This window comes from Spermophilus citellus (genome assembly GCF_964194105.1).
Source record: "Spermophilus citellus genome assembly, chromosome: 9".
In the NCBI taxonomy this organism is placed as follows: Eukaryota; Metazoa; Chordata; class Mammalia; order Rodentia; family Sciuridae; genus Spermophilus; species Spermophilus citellus.
In genome coordinates this window covers 4,379,092-4,403,322 of record NC_138191.1, presented here as the reverse complement: position 1 = coordinate 4,403,322, position 24,231 = coordinate 4,379,092, and the positions used below count along the sequence as shown (strand labels likewise).

General features: G+C 46.7%; 1 protein-coding gene across 2 annotated transcripts in view; it reads right to left on the bottom strand.

The window, feature by feature from the left end:
- LOC308655677 (uncharacterized protein) overlaps positions 1-21,542 on the bottom strand; it is a gene marked incomplete at both ends in the record, with an annotated part of 357,743 nt that extends 336,201 nt beyond the window's left edge. The window contains 2 exons of one of the 2 annotated variants that reach the window (XM_081305784.1): positions 21,177-21,396; positions 21,499-21,542. In XM_081305784.1, the coding sequence (XP_081161910.1) occupies positions 21,177-21,396; positions 21,499-21,542 (264 nt within the window). Of the gene's footprint in view, positions 1-21,176 lie in introns of those variants that run through there. The other variant, XM_081305783.1, reaches the window with a different exon arrangement.
- Positions 21,543-24,231: the final 2,689 nt, after the last annotated feature.

Sequence of the window (24,231 nt, the reverse complement as noted above, 5' to 3'; positions counted from 1 at the left end):
ATACAAATAAAAACAAGAGGTGATTTTGTTTATTTAGTTTATTATAGAAAATTAGTACATTGACATGAAATGGGATGAGTCTGCCATAACTTTCCTATGTACATATATGAATATACCACAGTGAATCTCTACATCACGTACAACAAAAAGACTGGGATCCTAATTAGAATAAGATATGCTCCAAGTTCATATAAATAAGTCAAATTATACCTACTGTCATGTAAAACCAAAAAGAACAAAAATTAAAAATTTTAAAAAAAACAGGTATTCCAACAGGTTGAAATTTGAAAATCTTAAACCTCATTCTAAATAATCTGCAAATATATTTCTTTCCTTCCTGCCTGCTGGCCATGTCTAATACTTCCTCAAAGTAAAACCAGGGCTTAGCCACATGCTCACTTTCCCTTCTTCACTTCTACTAATATATTTAAACATGACTTTATTTTTAATGCTATAATTGGTTACCCAGTAACATTAAATAAAACTATAAGTAAAACTATTTCTTTACCCATCAAGAAAAGGTAGTATTTCTTGACTTTCCAGAACTTAGGAGAAGTAATTGTAACTAAATAGTTTCTTTCACATTAGGATGATTTTTATTTTATTTGTGATATCTTTACAGGAATAAACGAAAACAATGACTGATTATTTGTGTTATGTCATGAAGGACATAGTATCAACCGCACAATATTCTCTGCCAGACATTGCAAAGTGAATGGTGCTTTGCAAGGTGTGCTTAGGGAGCGGCGAGGCCAGCCTCGGTAGAGTTGACCCTGGGCCAGGTGAAAGAGGTTACACAGTCCTGACTGGAGACGGGTGAGCTGAGCAATGGACCATATGGAGTGAGAGATCCGGGGACTCAGGTTCAGTTCCTGTGCAAGACCTTGCTTGCCTGAAGGCTGGGTTTGAGACTTAAGGGAGGACAGAGCACCAACACGCTGGGCAACTTCACCCAGAGGTCTTTCAAAGTCCCTGGAGAGCTCTCTAAACCCCTAGCAACTATTTATTAAACTTTCACCTTCTTTATTTAGTCCAAACAATACAACATTTAACATTTTCCAAAAAGCAAACTAAACATCAAATGTATGAAGTTTCTCTATCAAAATGATATTTTTTGAATTAGGAAATATTAAAAAGATATTTTATTATGAAAATTAAGCAATGGGGCCACTTACCTAGTTTTGTTGTTCCTATAAACTGTTAAAATGTTGTATATAGGACAGTAAAATATGTGTATTTATTTATTAAATTTGCAAATAAACATTGTATACATTTATCAGGTACATGTGAATTTGAAACAGGTGTTCATTGTGAAATAGCTAAAGCAAACTAATTACCATGCATTAACTCAATACCTAACATTCTTTTGTGGTGAGGACACCTAAAAAATCGATCTATTAGTCATCTATCTATCTATCTATCTATCTATCGGGAATCCTAGGACTAAAGAAATTTGAATAGGATATTAAGTAGTATTCTTGTTAAAGGAAAATAGTTTCTGTCAAACTTTTCAAAAACTATTGTTTTGGGCTGGGGATGTGGCTCAAGCAGTAGCTCGCTCGCCTGGCATGTGCAGGGCGCAGGGTTCGATCCTCAGCACCACATAAAAATAATAAAGATGTTGTGTCCACCGAAAACTAAAAAATAAATATTAAAAATTTCTCTCTCTCTCTCTCTCTCTCTCTCTTAAAAAAAAACTATTATTTAGTATGTGCCTTCAATAAAGAACAGAAATAAAATGTAGAAAAAGAAGATATTCTTATGCAGGGGACTTAACCAAATGTTGATATTTTGGGGATTCTTTCCAGAAACCTTTCACATAAACTTATTGACCATCGGAAATCATTATTTAAAAATCTGTCAGCTAAATAGAGAAGTTCAAACAGCAGGATATGGTACTTATAAGCCATTGTTTACACAGTATGTAAAATGAGTGTGTACTGGTCAAGTCTCCCGGGAGTGTCTCTTCTCACAGAGTGGATTGTGTCCCCTGTCAGCCGGGATAGTCCTTTAACACAGTACTGACTCTTGCTTTCGAACAAAAGACATTCCTTCCCAAATGGAAGGAATGGAGCAGTCTTAATTGCTCCCCAAATGCAATCTTCCTGGAGAATTTCAAAAAAATTTCATGGTTTTTGACAATTCTAGAATTCCAATTCTAAAAATTTATCCTAAGAAAATTAAGAATAATCACCGGTGAGAATATTTACTTTCTGTGAGTTTTCAAATATAGCTAAGAAATTATTAATCATGATTATTTTTAGATGACAAGATTTAGATTGGTCTTGATCATTTTACTTATGCTTATCTGCATTAACAAATCCTTTTCTTTTTCTTTTTTGTGGTGTTGTGGATTGAACCCCCAGGGCCTCACACATGCTAGGCAAGTACCCTACCACTGAGCTACACCCTCAGTCCCCTGCATTAACAAATCTTCATACAAGTATGGGTCATTTGTTTAATGAAACAAATTACACATATAAAATTATAATTACAATAATTATGACACATATCTATATATAGATATATGACAAAGGTAAAATCGGGTCCCGGCATTATTAGATTTGCTAAGCTCTGGAGATGGGCATGCTTTATATTAGAAATGATAGGCTGAAATTGTTTTCTGAGACTGGTCAATAAAATCTATTGAGTTGAAGAACTGCCAGAAAATGTCTATCAGTGAAAAATCTTTTTAAAATATTTATTTATTTTTTAGTTGTAGTTGGACACAACACCTTTATTTTATTGATTTTTATATGGTGCTGAGGATCGAACCCAGGGCCTTGCACATGCTAGGCGAGCACTCTACTGCTGAGCCACAACCCCAGCTCCTATCAGTGAAAAATCTTACCTGAAACTTCTATTGATATGCCACAGAGTTAAACTGCAGGCCCCCTGAAGACCCCCTATAATATATGTCAGGTTTCCATTAACCAAGGCCTCTAGATCCTGGGCCTGAGTCCAGACTTTCCCCAGAGGTACAATCCTTCGGTAGATGGATTTCTATTCTTGAAATTCAGAAAAAGCTGGTTTGAATCACATGAGGAGTCCTCTCACTCCAGCCAAACTGAGATCCACTCTGTTGCCACGTGTCGGTGGCTGATCTTCCACCTAGAAGGTGCTTCCTCCTCACACCACACATCCCCTTAAAGCACACTTCCCACCCTACCAGAGGATCTCTCGCTGCTGCCCTTGACCTTTTATATTTTTTCCTGCTTTACGTTCTTTTAGATGCACAATGAGAAATGACAAAAACAAGTTAATAAGTTTAAAATTATATTTATTAATCCTCTTGTTTCAATCTGGAGTGTCCATTGCTGCTTCTACTGGGTGGCAAGCTTCTCAGGAGCCGGAGGAAGTCTGTAAGCACGGTGGCTGGTGCCCAGGAGGGGCTCGGTGTGGGGCTCGGTGTGCTTACTGCATCGCGGGCTGCAGTGCTAGAACCCTGCCGTGACCTCGGTTGACACTGAGAGGCTGCTGAGAACAAGGGCCCGAATCTCTGAAAGCCTTCTCTTTAGGACATGAGCTGTCTGTGGGGAAGGAGAAGCAGCACATCCACTGAGGGGGCTCCATGCCTCTGAGCAAGGATCACAGAAGTCCCCGACGTGCTCCAGGCAGACAGCATCACTGCTGCGGGGCTAAAGGACGGTGGGAGAGCCGCAGAAGAGAACCCTCTCCGGTGCTGGGGGCTGGGTTTCTAAGTGGAGTCAGAACCCCAGGCTGAGGAGGAGCAGCTGTACCTGTGCCGCCTCCTTGGCTGGATCCCCTCAGCACTCCTCCTCTTTGCAGGGGTAGGTCGTGCCACCGCTGAGGCAGCGAGGCTGGCGGCGGGCCCTCCTGACGCGGGCTGAGCTCTGAGCTCCAGGCCTTTGGGACTGGGAAGGACAGACTCCTGAACTGGGAATCCCACAAGGAGCAGAGGAGAGGTGTAGGCAGGGGCTGGGGCAGGGGGCAGGGGAACCCTGAGGAGCGTTGGGAGGCTGCGAAGACTGCTGCTTCTCCTGTGACATGGCTCAGCTAGTGTGGAATCTGGAGGAGAAAGAGTCAGGGTTAGGGCAGGGAACCCGTCAGCTGGCCCGCAACGGAGCAGCACTAACAACCCCTGGAAGTCCACCCCAGGAGGGCCGGGGTGGGGTGAACTGAGAAGGGCTCAACATCTGAGCAGTCACTCCTAATGGAAATTCCTAGAGGACTCCCTCACCAACAACCAAGCCGATAACTTACTCTTTCTTTTAAAAAAGAAAAAAAAAAAGTCAGCCACCTAGTTGAGCTGACAGTCTGCCTCTCCCAGGCCCATGCCCACCACTGCACCACGGTCAGGTGTAAAGCAGAAGAGTGTCGGCTCTTTCTTCACCTAGGCTTGTCCTGCCCCGAGACCCTGAGCTTACATGTCCCCTGGTTCTCTAGTTCACTGGCCTCTCTGATTTTCTCCCAGGTTAGATCATTTAGAGTCTTTGGTAGGAACTTACACTTCCCTTCTTCTCCCCCAAACTTCTACCTGCTCATCAACTCCCTGGGAAGAGAATAGGAGAGGTCAAGATGCCTTAGCAGCCCCTGAGTGACGGCAGACAAGTATCTCTCCACCCAGAAATCACCTTAGCCTAGAGGAGGACAAGTGGACAAGCCATCCCAGAAGTCTGGAGGCCTTGTGGGTGGGCAGAGAAGAGGCTATTCTATATATCCTCCGGTTGAACCTCCAGGCTCCCTGTTATTGGAGAGCAGCCATGCCATGCAGGATGATGTATCCGGATGTTTCACAATTCCCAGGCTGGATTCCTCAGCTACACACAGCTGGGATGTGGTTCAGAGGGATTTTCATGTGAGTGAGCGACCAGATGGCCAGAGCGTTCGGATTGGTCAGGGTGGAAGTGAGTATCCAGGCTAAGTCTTGTGACATCCCTGGTGGTGATGAGGTGTTGGGTAGGGTCCAAATCCTGCTGAGTTCAGTTGGGGCCCAGAGAAGGAAGATCAAGTTCAATACCACCCAGAGCCTAAAGAAGGCCATTTTATTTGTCCCACTGACCATGACTCAGCACTCAGGGCCCCCATGGGACTAGACTGGTTCCCCAGCCAAGTCAAAGTTCCACACCTTCCGAGCTCCCTCTACCTCCCTCCCAGCCTCTGCAGTTGCTCTTGGTCATGGTGACCTAGATACATATCTTATCTCCTATATTAAACTGCTTCTCGATGACAGAGACCTTGTCTTTATCACTTCTGCATTCCTACATTCTGAGGTTGTCCCTGACACAAAGAATATGCTCATTAATTCTTGTTGAAGGAAACTGTCTACATGCCATTAGAATAGACTTCGTGTTTCAGAACTTAAAAAAAAAAAAGGAAAATAAAGCCCAGGTTATTTTTGTTTTGTAGATCAGATCTTCACCTGTCCTGTGCACCGTTCTCACCTAAGGCATTGTGAACACCTTTCCGTGACCTTCACAGAGACACAGGTGGGTGGACCTCATCCTACACAGCAGGCTGAGAGTAGAGAGTAAACCATTTACAACAACCACTGTCTCTTACATGCAAAGTGGGAGTTGCTGGTGTGACTCTCAAGGGACCCTGTGGAGGAGCCCTTCAGAGTGAAAAACTTTCTTTCATGTTTCAGGAAAATCTCGTGCTACTTGTGCTTTAAGTGAGCAGGCTCTTGTCTCCACCTCCGAATCACAGCCGATGTGCACAGCTCAGCAAGGAGATTCTGATGAGCTCCCTGCCTGGCAGGGACCGGTCCTGCCGGCCTCTGCAGTCCTAATGCCTGGCACAGCACTGTATCTAGGAAACGACTGGCCAAGGGAAAAAGGATGAGCCATTATCAGGGATGTTCTTGTCGTGGGAGGCCTCCAAGGCCTTCAAATCAGATACGAGACAAAGGTAAGCAGGGGTCAGGGGTGATGGGGATGAGAACTAACCAGGGTGGGAAACAGGACCAGGCTGGACAAGGAGCTGCTGTTGGACCCCCAAATCCAGCAGGACCGGACAACGGTGCTCACCTCCTTCTGGAACAGCTTTGGTGTGTAGTTTGGATGAAGGGAGAGAAACTCCCCATGAGCAAAACAGACAGTGGGAGAATGCTGTAAAGCCTGTGTCATCCCATTCCAACAGGACCCCAGAGAGAGAGCACCTGATTTGGGGGGCCTCAGAGGTTACACCCCTCTTCCTTCCTTCCCTTCCTCCTTATTCCTTTTCTTCTCCTTTTCCTCGTCTCCACCTCCACAGGTATCAAAAATAACTCTGATTGCTCCTCCAAAGTGCTTCCCAGGCAGTCAGCATTGTAGGAGGCAGTGTGACTTTGACTGCAACGTACTAGTTGTTACTTTTCCCCACCCAAGACCTGCGTCACGTAAACCCCTGCTCCAGAGACCTCGCCTGTCTCAAGAGCACTTCCTTGAGTTTAACCTGTATGGCTCCCACCTACGGGACGAGGGTTCTTTCTGGGGTTCAGCCCTGGGTGAACTAAGCACCCTGCCTCCTTTACATCGGCTCCGGACCACTGCTCACAATAAATCGCCTGCAGAAATCGCTAGGTGCTGCCTACCATGAATTCTATCACTTGTAAGGTGCTGCTGGGAACTGACTTCAGAAGAAGTCTTCTCGAGTTTCCCAAGAGGCACTGTCTTCCAAATGGACTTCTAAGTCCACCCAGTTATCAGCCAGGATCCCAGAAATGTCATGTTCTCCTTCACTTCTCCCCGTCCCTCTTCCTGGTTCAGATTGTAGGATTCCGTCATTTGGTATCTATTAAGCACCTGCTAGGGAATGGGTATAAGAGGAAAAAATAACCCATGTTACATTCAAAGTTTTCACCTGGAGAGAAAAAAAGACACATTCATAATAAGACACGGCAGGAACTGGCAGAGGGGCCAACAGGGAGGCCGGTGAACTCTAGCTGTAGACTGGGAGTGGGACCAGTCAACTCAAATGGATTCAGTCAGAGAGTGACCAAAGAGTTTCAGCTCCCACTATTGTTAGACCTCACCCTGGAGACAGGACTCTATCCCTGCTCATCCCTCGTCACTATTTGTGACCCTATGTCTCAGAGCACTAGACACCTTCGGGTCCCATCCTCAAAGGGAGCTGCTCAGCTTCCTCACCCTCTGGACTTTGGTCCCTTTTTTTCTGGGACTTCAAATCTCTGGATAATCCTGAAATGATTCCCGAAATACTTTTTAAAAACTATCTTTTATCTTGTTTAATTTTTCCATGAATAATTGCCCTGGCTGTTACATGATCTTCCAGAACATTCTAGTGTCTTCAGGATAAACCTAAAACCCTTTGGTCAGCATTTAAGACTCTGTATCCTGAAGCCCACCTGTCTCTGAGTCTCACACCTGGCACTTCCTGTCACTGCGTCTCCTCTGATAAAGGGGTGGACTCCTGTGTGGGGTGGACTCCTGTGTGGGGTGGACTCCTGTGTGGGGTGGACTCCTGTGTGGGTGGACTCTCTGTGTGGGGTGGACTCTCTGTGTGGGGTGGACTCCTGTGTGGGTGGACTCCTGTGTGGGTGGACTCCTGTGTGGGGTGGACTCTCTGTGTGGGGTGGACTCCTGTGTGGGTGGACTCCTGTGTGGGGTGACTCTCTGTGTGGGTGGACTCCTGTGTGGGGTGGACTCCTGTGTGCGGTGGACTCCTGTGTGCGGTGGACTCCTGTGTGGGTGGACTCCTGTGTGGGTGGACTCTCTGTGTGGGTGGACTCCTGTGTGGGTGGACTCCTGTGTGGGTGGACTCTCTGTGTGGGTGGACTCCTGTGTGGGTGGACTCCTGTGTGGGGTGACTCTCTGTGTGGGTGGACTACTGTGTGGGTGGACTCCTGTGTGGGTGGACTCCTGTGTGGGGTGGACTCCTGTGTGCGGTGGACTCCTGTGTGCGGTGGACTCCTGTGTGGGGTGACTCTCTGTGTGGGGTGACTCTCTGTGTGGGTGGACTCCTGTGTGGGGTGGACTCCTGTGTGGGTGGACTCCTGTGTGGGGTGACTCTCTGTGTGGGGTGACTCTCTGTGTGGGTGGACTCCTGTGTGGGTGGACTCCTGTGTGGGGTGGACTCCTGTGTGGGTGGACTCTCTGTGTGGGTGGACTCTCTGTGTGGGTGGACTCTCTGTGTGGGTGGACTCCTGTGTGGGGTGGACTCCTGTGTGGGTGGACTCTCTGTGTGGGTGGACTCCTGTGTGGGGTGGACTCCTGTGTGGGGTGGACTCCTGTGTGGGGTGGACTCCTGTGTGGGGTGGACTCTCTGTGTGGGGTGGACTCTCTGTGTGGGTGGACTCTCTGTGTGGGGTGGACTCCTGTGTGCGGTGGACTCCTGTGTGCGGTGGACTCCTGTGTGGGTGGACTCTCTGTGTGGGTGGACTCCTGTGTGGGTGGACTCCTGTGTGGGTGGACTCTCTGTGTGGGGTGGACTCCTGTGTGGGTGGACTCCTGTGTGGGTGGACTCCTGTGTGGGTGGACTCTCTGTGTGGGGTGGACTCTCTGTGTGGGTGGACTCCTGTGTGGGGTGGACCCGCTGAGTGGGGTGGACCCACTGAGTGGGGTGGACTCCTATGGGGGTGGACTCCTATGGGGGTGGACTCCTATGTGGGTGGACTCCTGTGTGGGGTGACTCTCTGTGTGGGTGGACTCTCTGTGTGGGTGGACTCTCTGTGTGGGGTGGACTCTCTGTGTGGGGTGGACTCTCTGTGTGGGGTGGACTCCTGTGTGGGGTGGACTCCTGTGTGGGGTGGACTCTCTGTGTGGGTGGACTCTCTGTGTGGGTGGACTCCTGTGTGGGGTGGACTCCTGTGTGGGGTGGACTCCTGTGTGGGGTGGACTCCTGTGTGGGGTGGACTCTCTGTGTGGGGTGGACTCTCTGTGTGGGTGGACTCTCTGTGTGGGGTGGACTCCTGTGTGGGGTGGACTCTCTGTGTGGGTGGACTCTCTGTGTGGGTGGACTCTCTGTGTGGGTGAACTCCTGTGTGGGGTGGACTCCTGTGTGGGGTGGACTCTCTGTGTGGGGTGGACTCCTGTGTGGGTGGACTCCTGTGTGGGTGGACTCCTGTGTGGGGTGGACTCTCTGTGTGGGTGGACTCCTGTGTGGGGTGGACCCGCTGAGTGGGGTGGACCCGCTGAGTGGGGTGGACTCCTATGGGGGTGGACTCCTGTGTGGGGTGGACTCCTGTGTGGGGTGGACTCCTGTGTGGGGTGGACTCCTGTGTGGGGTGGACTCCTGTGTGGGGTGGACTCCTGTGTGGGGTGGACTCCTGTGTGGGGTGGACTCCTGTGTGGGTGGACTCTCTGTGTGGGGTGGACTCCTGTGTGGGGTGGACTCCTGTGTGGGGTGGACTCCTGTGTGGGGTGGACTCTCTGTGTGGGGTGGACTCTCTGTGTGGGTGGACTCTCTGTGTGGGTGGACTCTCTGTGTGGGGTGGACTCCTGTGTGGGGTGGACTCCTGTGTGGGTGGACTCTCTGTGTGGGGTGGACTCCTGTGTGGGGTGGACTCTCTGTGTGGGTGGACTCTCTGTGTGGGTGGACTCTCTGTGTGGGTGGACTCTCTGTGTGGGTGGACTCCTGTGTGGGGTGGACTCCTGTGTGGGGTGGACTCTCTGTGTGGGGTGGACTCCTGTGTGGGGTGGACTCTCTGTGTGGGGTGGACTCTCTGTGTGGGTGGACTCTCTGTGTGGGTGGACTCTCTGTGTGGGTGGACTCTCTGTGTGGGTGGACTCCTGTGTGCGGTGGACTCCTGTGTGGGATGGACTCCTGTGTGGGGTGGACTCTCTGTGTGGGTGGACTCTCTGTGTGGGGTGGACTCCTGTGTGGGGTGGACTCCTGTGTGGGGTGGACTCTCTGTGTGGGTGGACTCTCTGTGTGGGTGGACTCCTGTGTGGGGTGGACTCCTGTGTGGGGTGGACTCTCTGTGTGGGGTGGACTCTCTGTGTGGGGTGGACTCTCTGTGTGGGTGGACTCTCTGTGTGGGTGGACTCTCTGTGTGGGTGGACTCTCTGTGTGGGTGGACTCTCTGTGTGGGTGGACTCCTGTGTGCGGTGGACTCCTGTGTGGGGTGGACTCCTGTGTGGGGTGGACTCCTGTGTGGGGTGGACTCCTGTGTGGGGTGGACTCTCTGTGTGGGTGGACTCTCTGTGTGGGTGGACTCCTGTGTGGGGTGGACTCCTGTGTGGGGTGGACTCTCTGTGTGGGGTGGACTCTCTGTGTGGGTGGAAGACTCCTGTGTGGGTGGAAGACTCCTGTGTGGGTGGAAGACTCCTGTGTGGGGTGGACTCTCTGTGTGGGGTGGACTCTCTGTGTGGGTGGACTCCTGTGTGCGGTGGACTCCTGTGTGGGGTGGACTCCTGTGTGGGGTGGACTCCTGTGTGGGTGGACTCCTGTGTGGGGTGGACTCTCTGTGTGGGTGGACTCTCTGTGTGGGTGGACTCCTGTGTGGGGTGGACCCGCTGAGTGGGGTGGACCCGCTGAGTGGGGTGGACTCCTGTGTGGGGTGGAGTCTCTGTGTGGGTTGACCTCTGTGTGGGTGGACTCTCTGTGTGGGTGGACTCCTGTGTGGGGTGGACTCCTGAGTGGGGTGGACCCGCTGAGTGGGGTGGACTCTCTGTGTGGGTGGACTCTCTGTGTGGGTGGACTCCTGTGTAGAGTGGACTCTCTGTGTGGGGTGACTCACTGTGTGGGGTGGACCCGCTGAGTGGGGTGGACTCCTGTGTAGAGTGGACTCTCTGTGTGGGGTGACTCTCTGTGTGGGGTGGACCCGCTGAGTGGGGTGGACTCCTGTGTGGGTGGACTCCTGTGTGGGTGGACTCCTGTGTGGGTGGACTCCTGTGTGGGGAACCGGCACTGTCGCCCTGGATATCTGTCTCTCTCCATGTTCCTCACCCTCCCTTCCATCCTGCTTGGCCTTTGTCCCCTTTTCTCCCTTCCCTCCCTCCCTCCCCCTCTTCCTTCCTTCTGATACCAGGCAGACATCCTCTCAGACCTGGAGAGAAATCCTTTCCACAATCTGTGTTCTGATCCAGACCAGCCACCCTCCGTGCAGACCCCCGGACATCAGTGGCTATCGTGAAGCGGAGGGAGGAAGGGAACTGGGGAAACCGGACTCAACCCTGAAGGACGCCGCGTGGACCTGCCACCCACCCCCCGCCACTACCCTCTCGTGACCTGGCCCTGACGGAATTCCCACTGAACCAGGTCCACAGCAGGATCAAAGAGAGCACCCCTCATCGGCAGGACAGCCCCAGCCTGTCCCCAGGACGTCTCTAGTTGTCCTCCTCCTTCTTAACTAAGAGCCACCTTTTCTCCCCCCACTCTGCAAAGGGACCCTCACTCTTCATTCAGGGAGAAGCTGATCTGAGAGTTATTTCTCCTGGATTCTCCTGATTCTTTGGTCAAAGAGTAGTCTCTCCTTCACGGTGGAATCCGATGTTGGTTTGGTCACTGGTCCCATGATTCTGAGAGGGAAAAGAATCCAGTCTGGGTCAAAGCTGGTATCATGCAGCCCCCACCCCCGTTCCTTCCTTTCTCCTCTCCCTCCTTCTCTATTATTTTACTGTTTGTGTGTGTGCTAGTTCCTCTTCTGAGTACTCTCAGCTTCTCTGCCGTCTGATAATCTGTCTTCCGGGAGCCAATTCAAATCCCCCATCCTCTGTAATTGGTTTGTTGGCAATGCCTGGCCAAGAAAAAAAATCTTCCTGAGCATTTATTGTTTGTTATATCTGCAATTTATTATCACGAACAATTGCTTTTTTAATATGAGTTGTAAGCGCTTTGAGCATGGGCGAGGACTCCAATCATACGTCCCCTTTCAGTGTATGTGATCATTCATTGTATGTATTAGCCATCAGGTTTTTAAAAATCTCATTACAAACATTTGCAAAATAAAAATGCACAATTTACAGAATACCTTCCAATCCTTTGTCCTGAATTTATTAATTCCAGTAAAACATGGACTGAGGCCAAGAAAAAAATCAGACACTTAAAATGAGGTTGAGATGGTCCATATCACATTTGTGGACCCCTCAACTATATTTCCTAAACACTGTGATATTTTTACATAGACTGCATCAATGAATTCAGTTTGTGAGGAATGCTCAGGAAATCTATACCACGACTCCTACAAGTACTTCTTATTTAAAAACTCACATTTTCTTAGGAAGAAGAGCTAAGAGATTGTTTGGCCATAGCTTTTCCTTCAGATAGAACTGGACACAAACCATCCATTAACCTGACTTTTTCTAAGCTATAACACCATCAGAACTGTCATCATATTATCATTGGCTTGTTATCATATGTCACTGAGTTTCTAAATGGTTTCATTTCTATTTCAATGGAAGAAATTGTCTCAAGAAAAAGATGGGCACAGTATAATCTTTACTTCACCAAAAGGATCACTCTCTTGTTCTCTCACTATCCAAAACAAGAAAGGGAAATCTTCTGAGACTTGGAGAAAAATAGCTAAAACTGTGCCCATCCAAATCACCAAACAATTGGAAAAACCAACAACCCTGAGGACCAGGAGGGATCACTATATAGTGATACTACCGTGTAATATTAAAAAGGACAATTTTTAAACAAAAAGCTTATTATGTGTGCAAATAAACAGAAAAGCATGACTATTGCATAAGAAGAAGCAGTTAACAGAAATTTTCTGTGAGAGACTCCAAAGGTTGGACTTAATAAACAAAGATTTGAAAGCAGCCATTATAGCTATATTTAAAGAATTATAAAAGGTGTGTTTAATTTGTAAAGGAAGGTATGGTAAAGTTATATGAAATAAAGGCTGTCAATAAACACGTAGAAATTTTTGGAGTTCCTTTTAAAAAAATTAAATGGAAATTCTGGAGTTAAAAAGGACCATAACTATAATGAAAAATTTACTAAAGAAGCTTAATTTGAACCACAGAGGAGAGAGTCAGAAAACAAGATATAACAACGGAGATCGATCATACACTATAAAGAACAGAAATAAAAAAATGGAGAAAAGTGAGTAAAGTCTTAGTAAAATGCAGGATGCTAGTAAGCATACCAACAGATATACAATATGAGTACAGGGTATAAACATTTTGACACTTTCACTAAAAAAAAAAAAAATTATCTTTCAACAAATGATGATAAGGAAACTAGAAATTCACAAACAGAAGAATGAAAATGATTCCCACGTCACAACATTTAAAAAATTAACTAAAAATGGATCAAGAATCTAACTGGGGGAATAAAAGAAGAAAACACACAAGAGTTGGATACAGTGGCACATGTCTGTAATTCCAGTAACTCAGGAGGCTGAGGCAAGAGGCTCGCGAGTTTAAGGCCAGCCTCTGCAACTTAGTGAGACCTTGTCTCAAAACATAAAGAGGTCTGGAAATGTAGCTCAGTAGTGGAACATACCTGAGTTCAATGCCGAGTACCAAAAAAGGAGAGAGGAGGAGGAGGAGAGGAAGAGAAGGAGGAGGAGGAGGAGAGCAGGGAAGAGGGGAGGAGGAGGAGGAGGGGAGGAGGAGGAAGAAAAAGAAACTGTACAAGAAAATCTTTGTGATCTTGTGGGGAAACACAGTTTTGACTCTCAGGGGACTGGGAGTACCCAGTCTAAGTGGGTGAAAGACATGCCTTAGAGTGTGTCTAGTCTCATCCCAAACATTACTTCTTTTTTTGGGCAATTCCAATTGATATGTCACAGTTCTCCTGTGTCAGTCACTCGGGGCAGCAGTCGGTTCCACACCTGTTGGTAGTCAGCCGAATTCTTTGGAGAAGATTACCAGTATGTGTGGTGGGTGAACTCCCTCTTATTACGACAACCCAAGCAAACAGATCCCTCCTCTAACTTCCTAGAGCGGCCCAGGAACAGGCGTGGAGCACAGGACGGTGTTGGGGACGTTTCCTCAGGGGACGCTGAATATGGAGTGGCAGACCGAAGGCACAGGGACATCTAGAGGCCACGTTAATCATAGCAGATGAGAGGTGAGCACCAGTCCCTTCCAGGGATGTGCCCCTGCTGTTGGGTCTGCCAGCCACCTGGGTGTTTTTCTCATGGATTTAAACCTAAGTGCAAAGAGGAACGGAGGTGACGGGTACAGAAAGGCTGCACTTCTCAGCTGCTCTGGGGCTTGAAATCAAAGCAGCAGGAATGTGCTTCTCAGCAAGGGGTGCGGGGGGGCTGAGGGAATTCACTGAAATTCAACACTGGAGAGTTGAAAACTCAAGGGGATCCCGAGATTCTGTACCGAGGACAAGAGAGAGGCCTCTGGGGCCAAGCTGGGTGCAGCAGCAGAGGTGGGTCACCCCAGAAGGGGGGGGGGAACAGAAAGAAAGAGAAACACGGTGGACAAATTGGGCCTGGGAAAACCTGTAGATCAGAAAAGAGTCTGAATTCAGCAGGGCCAGGGGCGCCACAGTAAGCGGTACTGGAGAAGTGTGTGTTTTCCAACTTGTAAGTGGGGGGCACAGGCGGGGAGCCATGGTGAGGAGGTCACGCTGGAGCTGGCTGCTGTGGAAACTCAGTAGGTCATAGACATCATTGCTGCACCGTCCCAGCCACACCTCCTGCGTGGCCCCAGGTGCACCTGGCAGAATGTGACGGGAGCAGGAGCAGAGAAGATTGGACTTAGGGGGATTCAGGCCACAGGTACAAAGGGGCGCGGAGCTCACTTTCCCTGTGCGTTTGGTTGTTGAGCTCAAAAGGGCCAAGAAACCAAACAGATGGGACTGGGTCTTGGAAGGCTGTATTCCTGGGGGTGCAGTAGTGAGACATGTCCCGCCTCTCCACCACCCAGGGTGGTGTTTTACCCGCCCTCCTTGTAAAATTCTCCTGAGGTCTGGGCACCCAGCAGAGATCAGCATCGACACGGCCCTAAATGGGTGTGGATCAAATCTCTCCTGAACAGGTGCGACCTGGCAAAATTTCAAAGTTCTGATCAAAGCTTGACCAGAGCCACCAGAGAGTTCCATTTAGAACCCTGCATCAGCCCAGTCCTGGGAGCGCATGGATTACCGTCCAACTCACAGCACTTCCTAACATCCTGCCTTGGGCTGGTGAGCAGGGGAGCCCAGAGCCCTTTCAGCTTCACATGTTGAATATTCTAAGCTTCCTTTTGCCTTCCTATCCAATTTTCTTTTTTCACAATGAACTATATTTTACCCTTTTTTTTAGAACTATTTAGTTTAGATAACTCTGCACCCACCGTTCATGTTGTTGCAGTTGTGAGTACAATGGATGCTGTAATTGGCACCTGCTGTTTACTTTCATGCTAGATCCAGTTTGCTGTTGCTATTTGCTGACTCGGTCATTCCTGATTTTGTGGTTAACAGAGTTGTAGGTATTGTAGTAGGTACCTGGTATTTATTTTAATGCTGCATATTGTTTGCTACCAATGTTGTTTATCCCCCCCTCTTCTGTTAGCTGTTGAGAAAATAGCATGACATTATGATTTCATGGGGTGGATACTCTGCTGCTGTGCTTTCCCCCCAGGTCAACTAAGAGACAGCACACCTGCTCCACACACAACCTGACCCCATCAGACTTCAGCCATACTTCAACACAAAGAATAGGGGAGGGAATGGGGATGTAGTGCAGTTGGTAGAGGGCCTGCCTCGCATACACAAGGCCCTGGGTTCAATCCCCAGCACAACCAAAAAAAATTTATATATATATACACAAAAACCCCAAACCAATGATGAGTCCCCAGGTAGGAATGGTTGAGGGCGGGTGGCACTCAGATCCACTCAGGGACATCTGGGCTTGCAGCAGCAGTGTAGAGAAAAAAACACAAATACTGTGGACACCACATCTTCAGGGGTCCTTCCTCTAGATTTCTCCCTTTTAGAATAGACACAGTTGTCAAGTCTAGAAAAGGAATTGCAGAGGGTGGAACTAATTTCAATCCTCCTCAGATTATTGCATGGAATTAAAAAGAGTGAACTCTCAAATTGGTTCTATGAAGCCAATATCACCCAGTTACCAAAACCAGAGAAGTCTACATCAAGGAAAGAAAAGTACAGGCCAATATCCCGATGAACCTAGATATAAAATACTTAATCAAATATTATCAGATTGCATTCAACAATTCACTAAGAAGATCGTACATTATGATCTAATTGATTTTATCCCAGCTATGGAAAGACGGTTCAACATACACTAACCAATAAACGTATTTTGGGCTGGGGATGTGGCTCAAGCGGTAGCGCGCTCGCCTGGCATGCGTGCAGCCCGGGTTGGATCTTCAGCACCACATACCAACAAAGATGTTGTGTCCGCCAAAAACTAAAAAATAAATATTAAAAAACTCTCTCTCTCTCTCTCAAAAAAAAAAAAATGTATTTCACCCCATAAATAGAATCAACAAGAAAAATCACATAACCATCTCAACAGAAACAGACAAAATCTTTCACGAAATTCAGCACCCACTCATGGTCAAAACATGGGAGAGACAGGAAGCAGGAGGAATTCCTGAGCACCCTAAAGGTTATCTGCAAACACAGAAGCCAGTGTCCTACTTCATGGGGGAAACAGAAAGCATTTTCTCTCAAGGCGGGAGCAAGACAAGGAGGTCCACCCTCACCATTCCTATTCAATATATGAGGTGACATTTTGTTCAGAGAAACCAGACAAAAAGGGAAATAAAGGGGGAAAAAGAAAAGGAAGAAGTCAAATCATGACTGTTTACAGATGACAGGATCCTACACCGGATCCAAAAACTCCACTATTATGTATTTCTAGAAAATAAACAAATTCAACAAAGTAGCAGGATACAAATCTAACTTACAGATATCAGTACTTCTCCTACATTCCAATAATGAATTCTCTAAAAAACAAACAAACCAGGAAAACAATTCCATTTACAATAGCCTCAAAAATATCCACAACCTAACACTACATCTAACCAAGGTAGTGAAGGACCTATACAATGAAAATTGTAGAATACCGACAAAGAAGCTGAAGAAGGCTCCAGCCGAGGGTAAGACCTCCCAGGTTCATGGATAGGCAGAATTAATAAACGGACAGCTACAGATTCAGCGCAATTCAGATTAGAATACCAATGGCATTCTTCACAGAACTAGGAAAAAACTGTCTAAAATTCAGATGCAAGAATAGACCCAGAATTTCTAGAGATGTTGGACTTTTTTATATATTTATTGCCCATTCATATTTCCTCTTCTGAAAAATGCCTGTTTAGTTCCTTTGCCTATTTATTGGCTGAGTTATTTTGTTTTTGGTGTGTGTGTGTGTGTGTGTGTGTGTAAGTTTTTTTTTTAGTTCTTTGTGTATTTATGGAAATTAGAACCCTATCTGAGATGCAGGTGGCAAAGATTTCTTCCATTCTATAGTCTCTCTCTTCATGCTCTTGATTGTTTCCTTTGCCATGAAGAAGCTTTTCAGTTTGATGTCATACCGTTCGTTTATTCAGTACTGATTTTACTGCTGGTGCTGCGGAGTCTTGTTGAGGAAATCAGTTCCTAAGCCAACATGTTGGAGTGTCGGGCCTACATTTTCTTCTAGTAGGTTCAAGGTTTCTAGTCGAATTCCTAGGTCTTTGATCCACTTTGAGTTGAGTTTTGTGTAGGGTGAGAGACAGGGGTTAAATTTCATTCCACTACATATGGGTTTCCAGTTTTCTCAGCACCATTTGTTGAAGAGGCTATCTTTACTCCTCTGTATGTTTATGGTACCTTTGTCTAGGATGAGGTAACTGTATTATTTGGGTTTATTTGTGTCTTCTATTCCATCAGTTTTCATGCCTGTTTTGGTGCCAATACAATGCTGTTTTGTTACTAAGCTCTACAGTATAATGAATGTCTGATATTCTGATGCCTCCTGCTTCACTTTTCTTGCTAATAATTGCTTTGGCTATTCTCAGTGTCTTATTTCTCCAAATAAATTTTGTGACTGTTTTTTCTGTTTCTATGAATAATATCATTGGAATTTTAATGGGAATTGCATTGAACCTGGATAGCACATTTGGTAATATGGCCATTTTGATACTATTAATACTATTAATTCTGCCCATCCAAGAACAGGACAGATCTTTCCATCTTCTAAGGTCTTCTTCAATTTCTTTCTTTAGTGTCTTGTGGTTTTCATTGTAGAGAAAGACAGCCTTTTTAACAAATGGTGCTGGGAAAACCAGATAGCTGTATGCAGAAGAATGAAACCAAATTGCTGTTTCTCATCCTACATGAAAATCAGCTCAAAATGGGTCACAGACCTGAGAATTAGACCAGAAACTTTGCAACTTTTAATAGAAAATGTAGCATCAACAACTCAACATAGAGGCACAGGTTATGACTTCCTCAATAGGATTTCTAAAGCTCAGGAAATAGTACTAAGAATTAATAAATGGTTGGCGTCCACTTAAAAAGCTTCTGCATAGCAAAATAAATAATTAAGAACGTAAAGAGAGAGCCTACACAATGGAAGAAAATCTTCACCGGCTACTCTTTCAACTGAGGATTAATATCCAGAATAGAGAACTTACAAAAAAATCCCCAAATAACCCAATAAATAAATGGATAAATGAACTAGACAAATACTTCTCAAAAGATTACAAATGGGCAACAATTATACAAAAACATTTTTAACATCCTTAGCAATTAGGGAAATGCAAGTCAAAACTACACTGAGATTTTATCTCACCCCAGTTAGCATGGCAGTCATTAAGAATATAAATGATAATAACTGTTAGAGAGGACGTGGGCTAAAAGGTACACACCTATATAGTGTTGGTAGGATTGCAAACTATTACAACTGAGGTAGGATGGAAGAAATAAGGATAGGTAGGAAGGAGACAAGGAAGAAAACCAGAACTATAAATTTTAAAATATAAATTTTTAAGTTTATACATTCCATTCATGCCCTTACCTTTATCCCATTTTCCTCCAGGCCTACATTATTAAAAGGTCCAATAGATCTCACAGTAAGTCTAATTAATATCCTGTTTGGTTCCAGAATGCATTTTAAAGTAGAAATAACCTCACACATAATATAAGCAAAGTCCAACTTCTATGTACAAACCAGGTAACATCCCCCTGACGATGCTGACCAGAACCAGATCACTATGGCCAGCTCTGGGCTCCACAGCCAAAGGCAGTAAGCTCACTGGGCTGATGCACTCCCTCATGCTTCACCATTAACAAGGTCTCCTTCCAAAGAAGAAGCCTGAGACCCCCAGTGTCTGTCTTACCCTACCCCCTGCCAGTGCCCCTCCTCCCTGTGGGTGCATGTCCTGCTCCACTGCTTGGTTTCCTGAATAAATCTCGACTTGTGTCTCTTTTGACTCCTCCTCGAGTTCCCTTCTGTGGTGCACCGTATTTCATCACATGATCATTGCCACCACATGAACCGTACATTCACGAGTATTCTGTGCATCCTAATCTTACACCAAAGACAGGTTAGCAGTAGATGATTTTAAAGTAATACTGTCACAATAAAAAACATAGTTCACATAATGGTCACTCTCCATTTTTTTGGAAAAAAACTGACATAGAATCTGCATCAATCATGCTGTGAAATACAGTAAATCAAGAATGTTCCATGTCTGAGTTGAGGTCCCCCTTTTTCATTCTGGGACCTCCTCAGACCTAGTCTAGTGATATGACCAACATGGAAATCAGTGTGCATGTTTCTCAAAAGACTAGAACTGGAACAACCCTGAGACCCAGGGATACCACTCCTTGGTACTTGGCCCAAAGAGTTAAAGTGTTCATTCTATGGCATGTAATCCATGCACACCCATGTTCATGGCAGCACAATTCATAATAGCCAAATTATGTGGCTACCCTTCATGTGAGTGAATGGATAAAGAAATATATGTGTGATATATATGTGAGTGCATGTTATATATAAAATCATATAATATTATAATAATATATATATACGAAATTAAGCTATATTTGGCCATAAAGAAAAGTGAAATCATGTCATTTGTAGAAAAAGTGTTGGAACTTGATATTAAATGTTAAACAAAAGAAGTCAAATTCAGAAAGTTAAGGGTCAGATGTTTTCTCTCCTATGTGGAAGCTTGAGAGGAAAAGGGTATTATAAAAGTGGGGAGAGAACCTCTTGCAATTGGAAGGGAGATTGGTAGAGAGGAGGAAGGGGACCGGGGGAGGGAGGAAGGAGTGAAAGGGGACATAGGGGGGAATAAAATCCATCAAATTCTGTTGTGTGCATGCATGAACATGTGACAAAAATCCCACTAATATATATATATAATCATAATGTACCAACAAAGCATTAAAAGAAAGAAATCCACTGCATGATGAGATTGCTTACAAACAATAAACGCAAAGTAAAATTAAAAATGGTAAACCTTGTATGGAATATGTAAATGAAAAAATTTTGCTGAAAAATCAGCACTTTGTTACAAAAATATAAAGATATTTAACCTGAATATTGTTCTTGGAACTTGGGAGACACAAGGAAGAAGTGGCTTAATTTTAAGGTCTTGATTTTTTTATGGATTTTTATTTTTATCCTATTTATCATGTTATGTTCATATTTCTTGTTAAAATTCATTAAGGTTCATGGTTTATTTGCAGAAAGTTCATAAATAATTTTCTAAGAAATAATTTTGAACTGACAGGGCTAGAAATTTGGGATGGAGTACCATAAATGGCAGGAGGGACAGATCAGTGAGTGAAGGCATATACTCCTTTCTTCCTGCCACGTCCCAGGGCTGGACTGGACTCTGAAGAGAGAGAGAAGTTAAGGTCTTGGGCCCATGAGAGACACCAGAGGCCGAGCACAAAGCAAAACGACATCGGGATTTATCTGACAAAGCAGATGGTGGCCGATTCCGGGGCAGAGGACCCTGTTCCTTTCTCCTCAGCCTTAACTCCGTGACTGTGCATCTCTGATCACCATCACCTTCAGGTAGCAGGGCAGTGACTCGCAGTGAAAGGAACACGGGACACACAAACAATCCAGAACCAGATGGTGAGTCGGCGTCTTGCTTTATTGAGGATGTAGATAGTCAGGAATGAGCAGGGGAATGAGTTGGAGCCTCATAGACTTGGGGATCCCAGAAGAGAGGGCACAGTTGGTGTCAGAGGGCATCCCCTAAATTTCTGGGGGAAGACTCAGGCTTCTGGATCCAGGACAGCAGTGTCTAGGAGGCCAGGATATGTTGATGCATGCCCAGGAGGAGGAAGATGAGGAGGGAACATTTGTCCGTGTGGTTGGCCCCAACCTTCTCTACTGGGTTCAGGGTCCCTTTTTAGCAGCAGCCTCCAGACTGCTGGCTGCTGCCCCCTCCACAGCAGCTGGAGCCCCCTGAGGGCTGGCTGCAGCAGCCAGAGCTCTGTCTGTGGCGGTGGGACCTGCGGGGCCTGTGGTGGCTCAGGCAGCAGCCCCCACCCCCAGAGCTGCAGCAGCCCCCAGAGCTGGAGCCACAGCAGCCCCCACCCCCAGAGCTGCAGCAGCCCCCGGAGCTGACACTGCAGCAGGAAGGGGCTGGAGGGCACTTAGGGGGACACTTTGGGGGACACTTGGGGGGGCACTTAGGGGCCTGGCACTTTTGAGGGCACTTGGGGGGGCACTTGGGAGGGGGCTGGCACTGCTGCTGGCTCTGCTGGCAGGACATCTTGGCAGGCGGGTGTTCAGGAGCTGAGGGAGGGACAAACACAGTCAGACCAGGACACAGAGTTCTCCTGTCTTGTCTTTTTACCCTCATTTTTCTCCTTACACTTTTCAAACTTGTTCAAGTTACGTCACAGAGAATGACCCCTAGCGTAGTCTGTCAAATGCTTCTACGGCATCTCATTGGAACCTCAGGATGCTTTCATAGAATAGAAATGGACTATCTTCTTTCAACAAAGCAAGAAAAGGAGAACAGCTGTATCAACACACTGGCCCAGAGGAACATCCTTTAAGTGGAGAAGGCAAATTGATATCCACAAAACCTGGCTCACGCCTGCTACTGTGCACCACTCAGAATCTGAAAATATCCTATCCAGGAGCAGTTTAGAGATGCAATTCTCTCTGTTTAGGAAAAAGGAAAGAATTTCCCAGATAGCCTTGTTAACAGACACATGCTATTATCATATATGTGAGTGTATACATATGACTTATATATTTCATTATCCTCCAGCTGACAATATATACACTGCACTACAGTCAGAATTGGAGAGGGCCATCCTTGGAAAGCATTGTCCCGAATCACTTTATAAATGGAGGAAGTGGGACTCCAAGCTAATTGTGGCCGCCAGGTCTGGTGACCCGCTCTGCAACCCACAGCCTCCTCCATCTATCTCCTTGGTATCATGAACTTCAGCCCTTACTCACTGTTCAGCTTTGGGGCATGCGACATAGATCCCAGGTACCACTCCTGACCAACTGAATGTTAGTTACCTGGTGAGGGTGAGGGTCACAGGTGTCTGAGCTTATCAAGCCCCAATTACACTTCCCCTGGTCCCCAGTATTTGCAAACAACCGTGATCCCTTCCAGGCTTGGGGAAGGGATTTGGCTGATACCCCAAACCAGCTCTTCTGAATGAAGAATTAATATGAGCTCTCTGGAATACGAGAGATTCAAAGGATACAGGATGAATCGAGAGCATGGAGCACAGACACAGATCATCAGAGTCGTCCAGTCTCTCTGCCCCCCAGCTCTTCCTCCTCCATGAGAATTCCTAGACATTCTCTCCTCTGTCCTTGGAGCCACTCCCTCTCCTGGAGGAGCTTCCAGCCTCCCCTCCTGCTCTGGGCTGAGCCTCCCTCTGGGAAGATCCTGCTCCTCTTCCCTCTTACCTGGTCACAGGCAGCACAGGGCCGTGGGCACCTCAGGTGAGTGGATGAGAGGCTCCAGGCTGGGCCCCTTTTATCCTGGCCTTGGGCTCTGCCCTCAGCATGTGAGACAGAGCCTGGGCATGGGAGGGCGCCTCCTGACGCCCACGTGGCCCTGGGGCAGGTGATGACTGGTGCCACTCACTGCCTCCATCCATGGGCTCAGGGCAGAGGCTGCAGCCTGGAGCCTGAGTTGGAAGAGGGCGGAGGTGACTTCCGTGACAGCCTGCTGTGCCTGTCCTCTGTGGGGCCTGCTTCTCAGCCTCCTCCTTGGAGTGGGGTCCAGGCTTCCCATCTTCCCCCTCAGTGCTGATTCTTCAGCTCCAGGTCTGCAGGCTCTCTCACAGGTGCCTTCCCACGTTGCCACTGGGAGTCAGTTTGACCCCATATTGTGCACCTGTTTGTTTGTATGTCTGGTGTGTGGATTAGGGTGATGTTGTGTGGATCAACTCTCCAAAGGAGAACTTTTCTGAAGATCAGTTTGAGTTTGCAAAAGTTACTTGAAGAAAGTTTTCAGGACAGACATCCTTAGGAACTTCTGTTCCTCAGTTTCCATAATTGAAAAAACGGGGATTTTGATAAGTTCCACTTCACTAGCTTTCTTAGGAGTGTTAAAAGATATAGGTTGCTTAAAGCTCATCTAAGTTTTAATTTAAAAAAATTTTGCATTAAGGTTATATTATAGAGGGGTTCAATCTGATAACATTTCTAAATGCATATAACCTAATTTTCTCCATTTCAATCCCCAGCATTACCGTGTTTCCTCTACTCCTTCCTTTCCTTATTCTACTGGTTTTTCTTCTAGTTATTTATTTTTAACTGGTGCGCTACAGTTGTGTGTAGAATTGGAATGCGTTGTGACGTGTTCCTGTGTGCACATGGTACCGCTTGGTCCACTTCACTTCCCAGTTCTTCCCCTTCCCTCTCCTCCTCCTTCTCTCTTGGGCCCCGGCTTCCACTTTACTGATCTCCAGTTTCACGCACACTAAAACCTGCTGCTGTTTCTCTTCTCCTTCTCTGTCCCCTTCTTTATTTATCATATTCTATAAGTATGCTGGGATAGTCCATGGTTAATTTTTTGGTCAGGTGTGAAGCCCACATTTGCAGAGTTCTTTAGAGTTTACGAATAGTTTCCCAACCTGTCAGCAGGAGACCTGGAGTACACTGGTGACCACACACACCCTGCAGAGATCTGCCTCAGGCTGCCAATGACTCTTCTTTTCCTCTTCAGGTTGTTACAAAATTTTGCTTCTCAGGGAGCGGTCAGGACACCAATTCCTTGGTCCTCATAAATCAGTCTTAGGAGTGGAGCTCACTGAGAGCTTTTACGGCTCCTGCCTCTAGAGGCACAATCAATCAGCTCTAGATTTGGAACCTCACGAAGATGGGTGTGCTTGTCTTGACAGCCTGATGGCAATAACTTAAAAATTCAATTCAGTAAGATTTTTTTTTTGAGAGAGAGAGAGAGAGAGAGAGAGAGAGAGAGA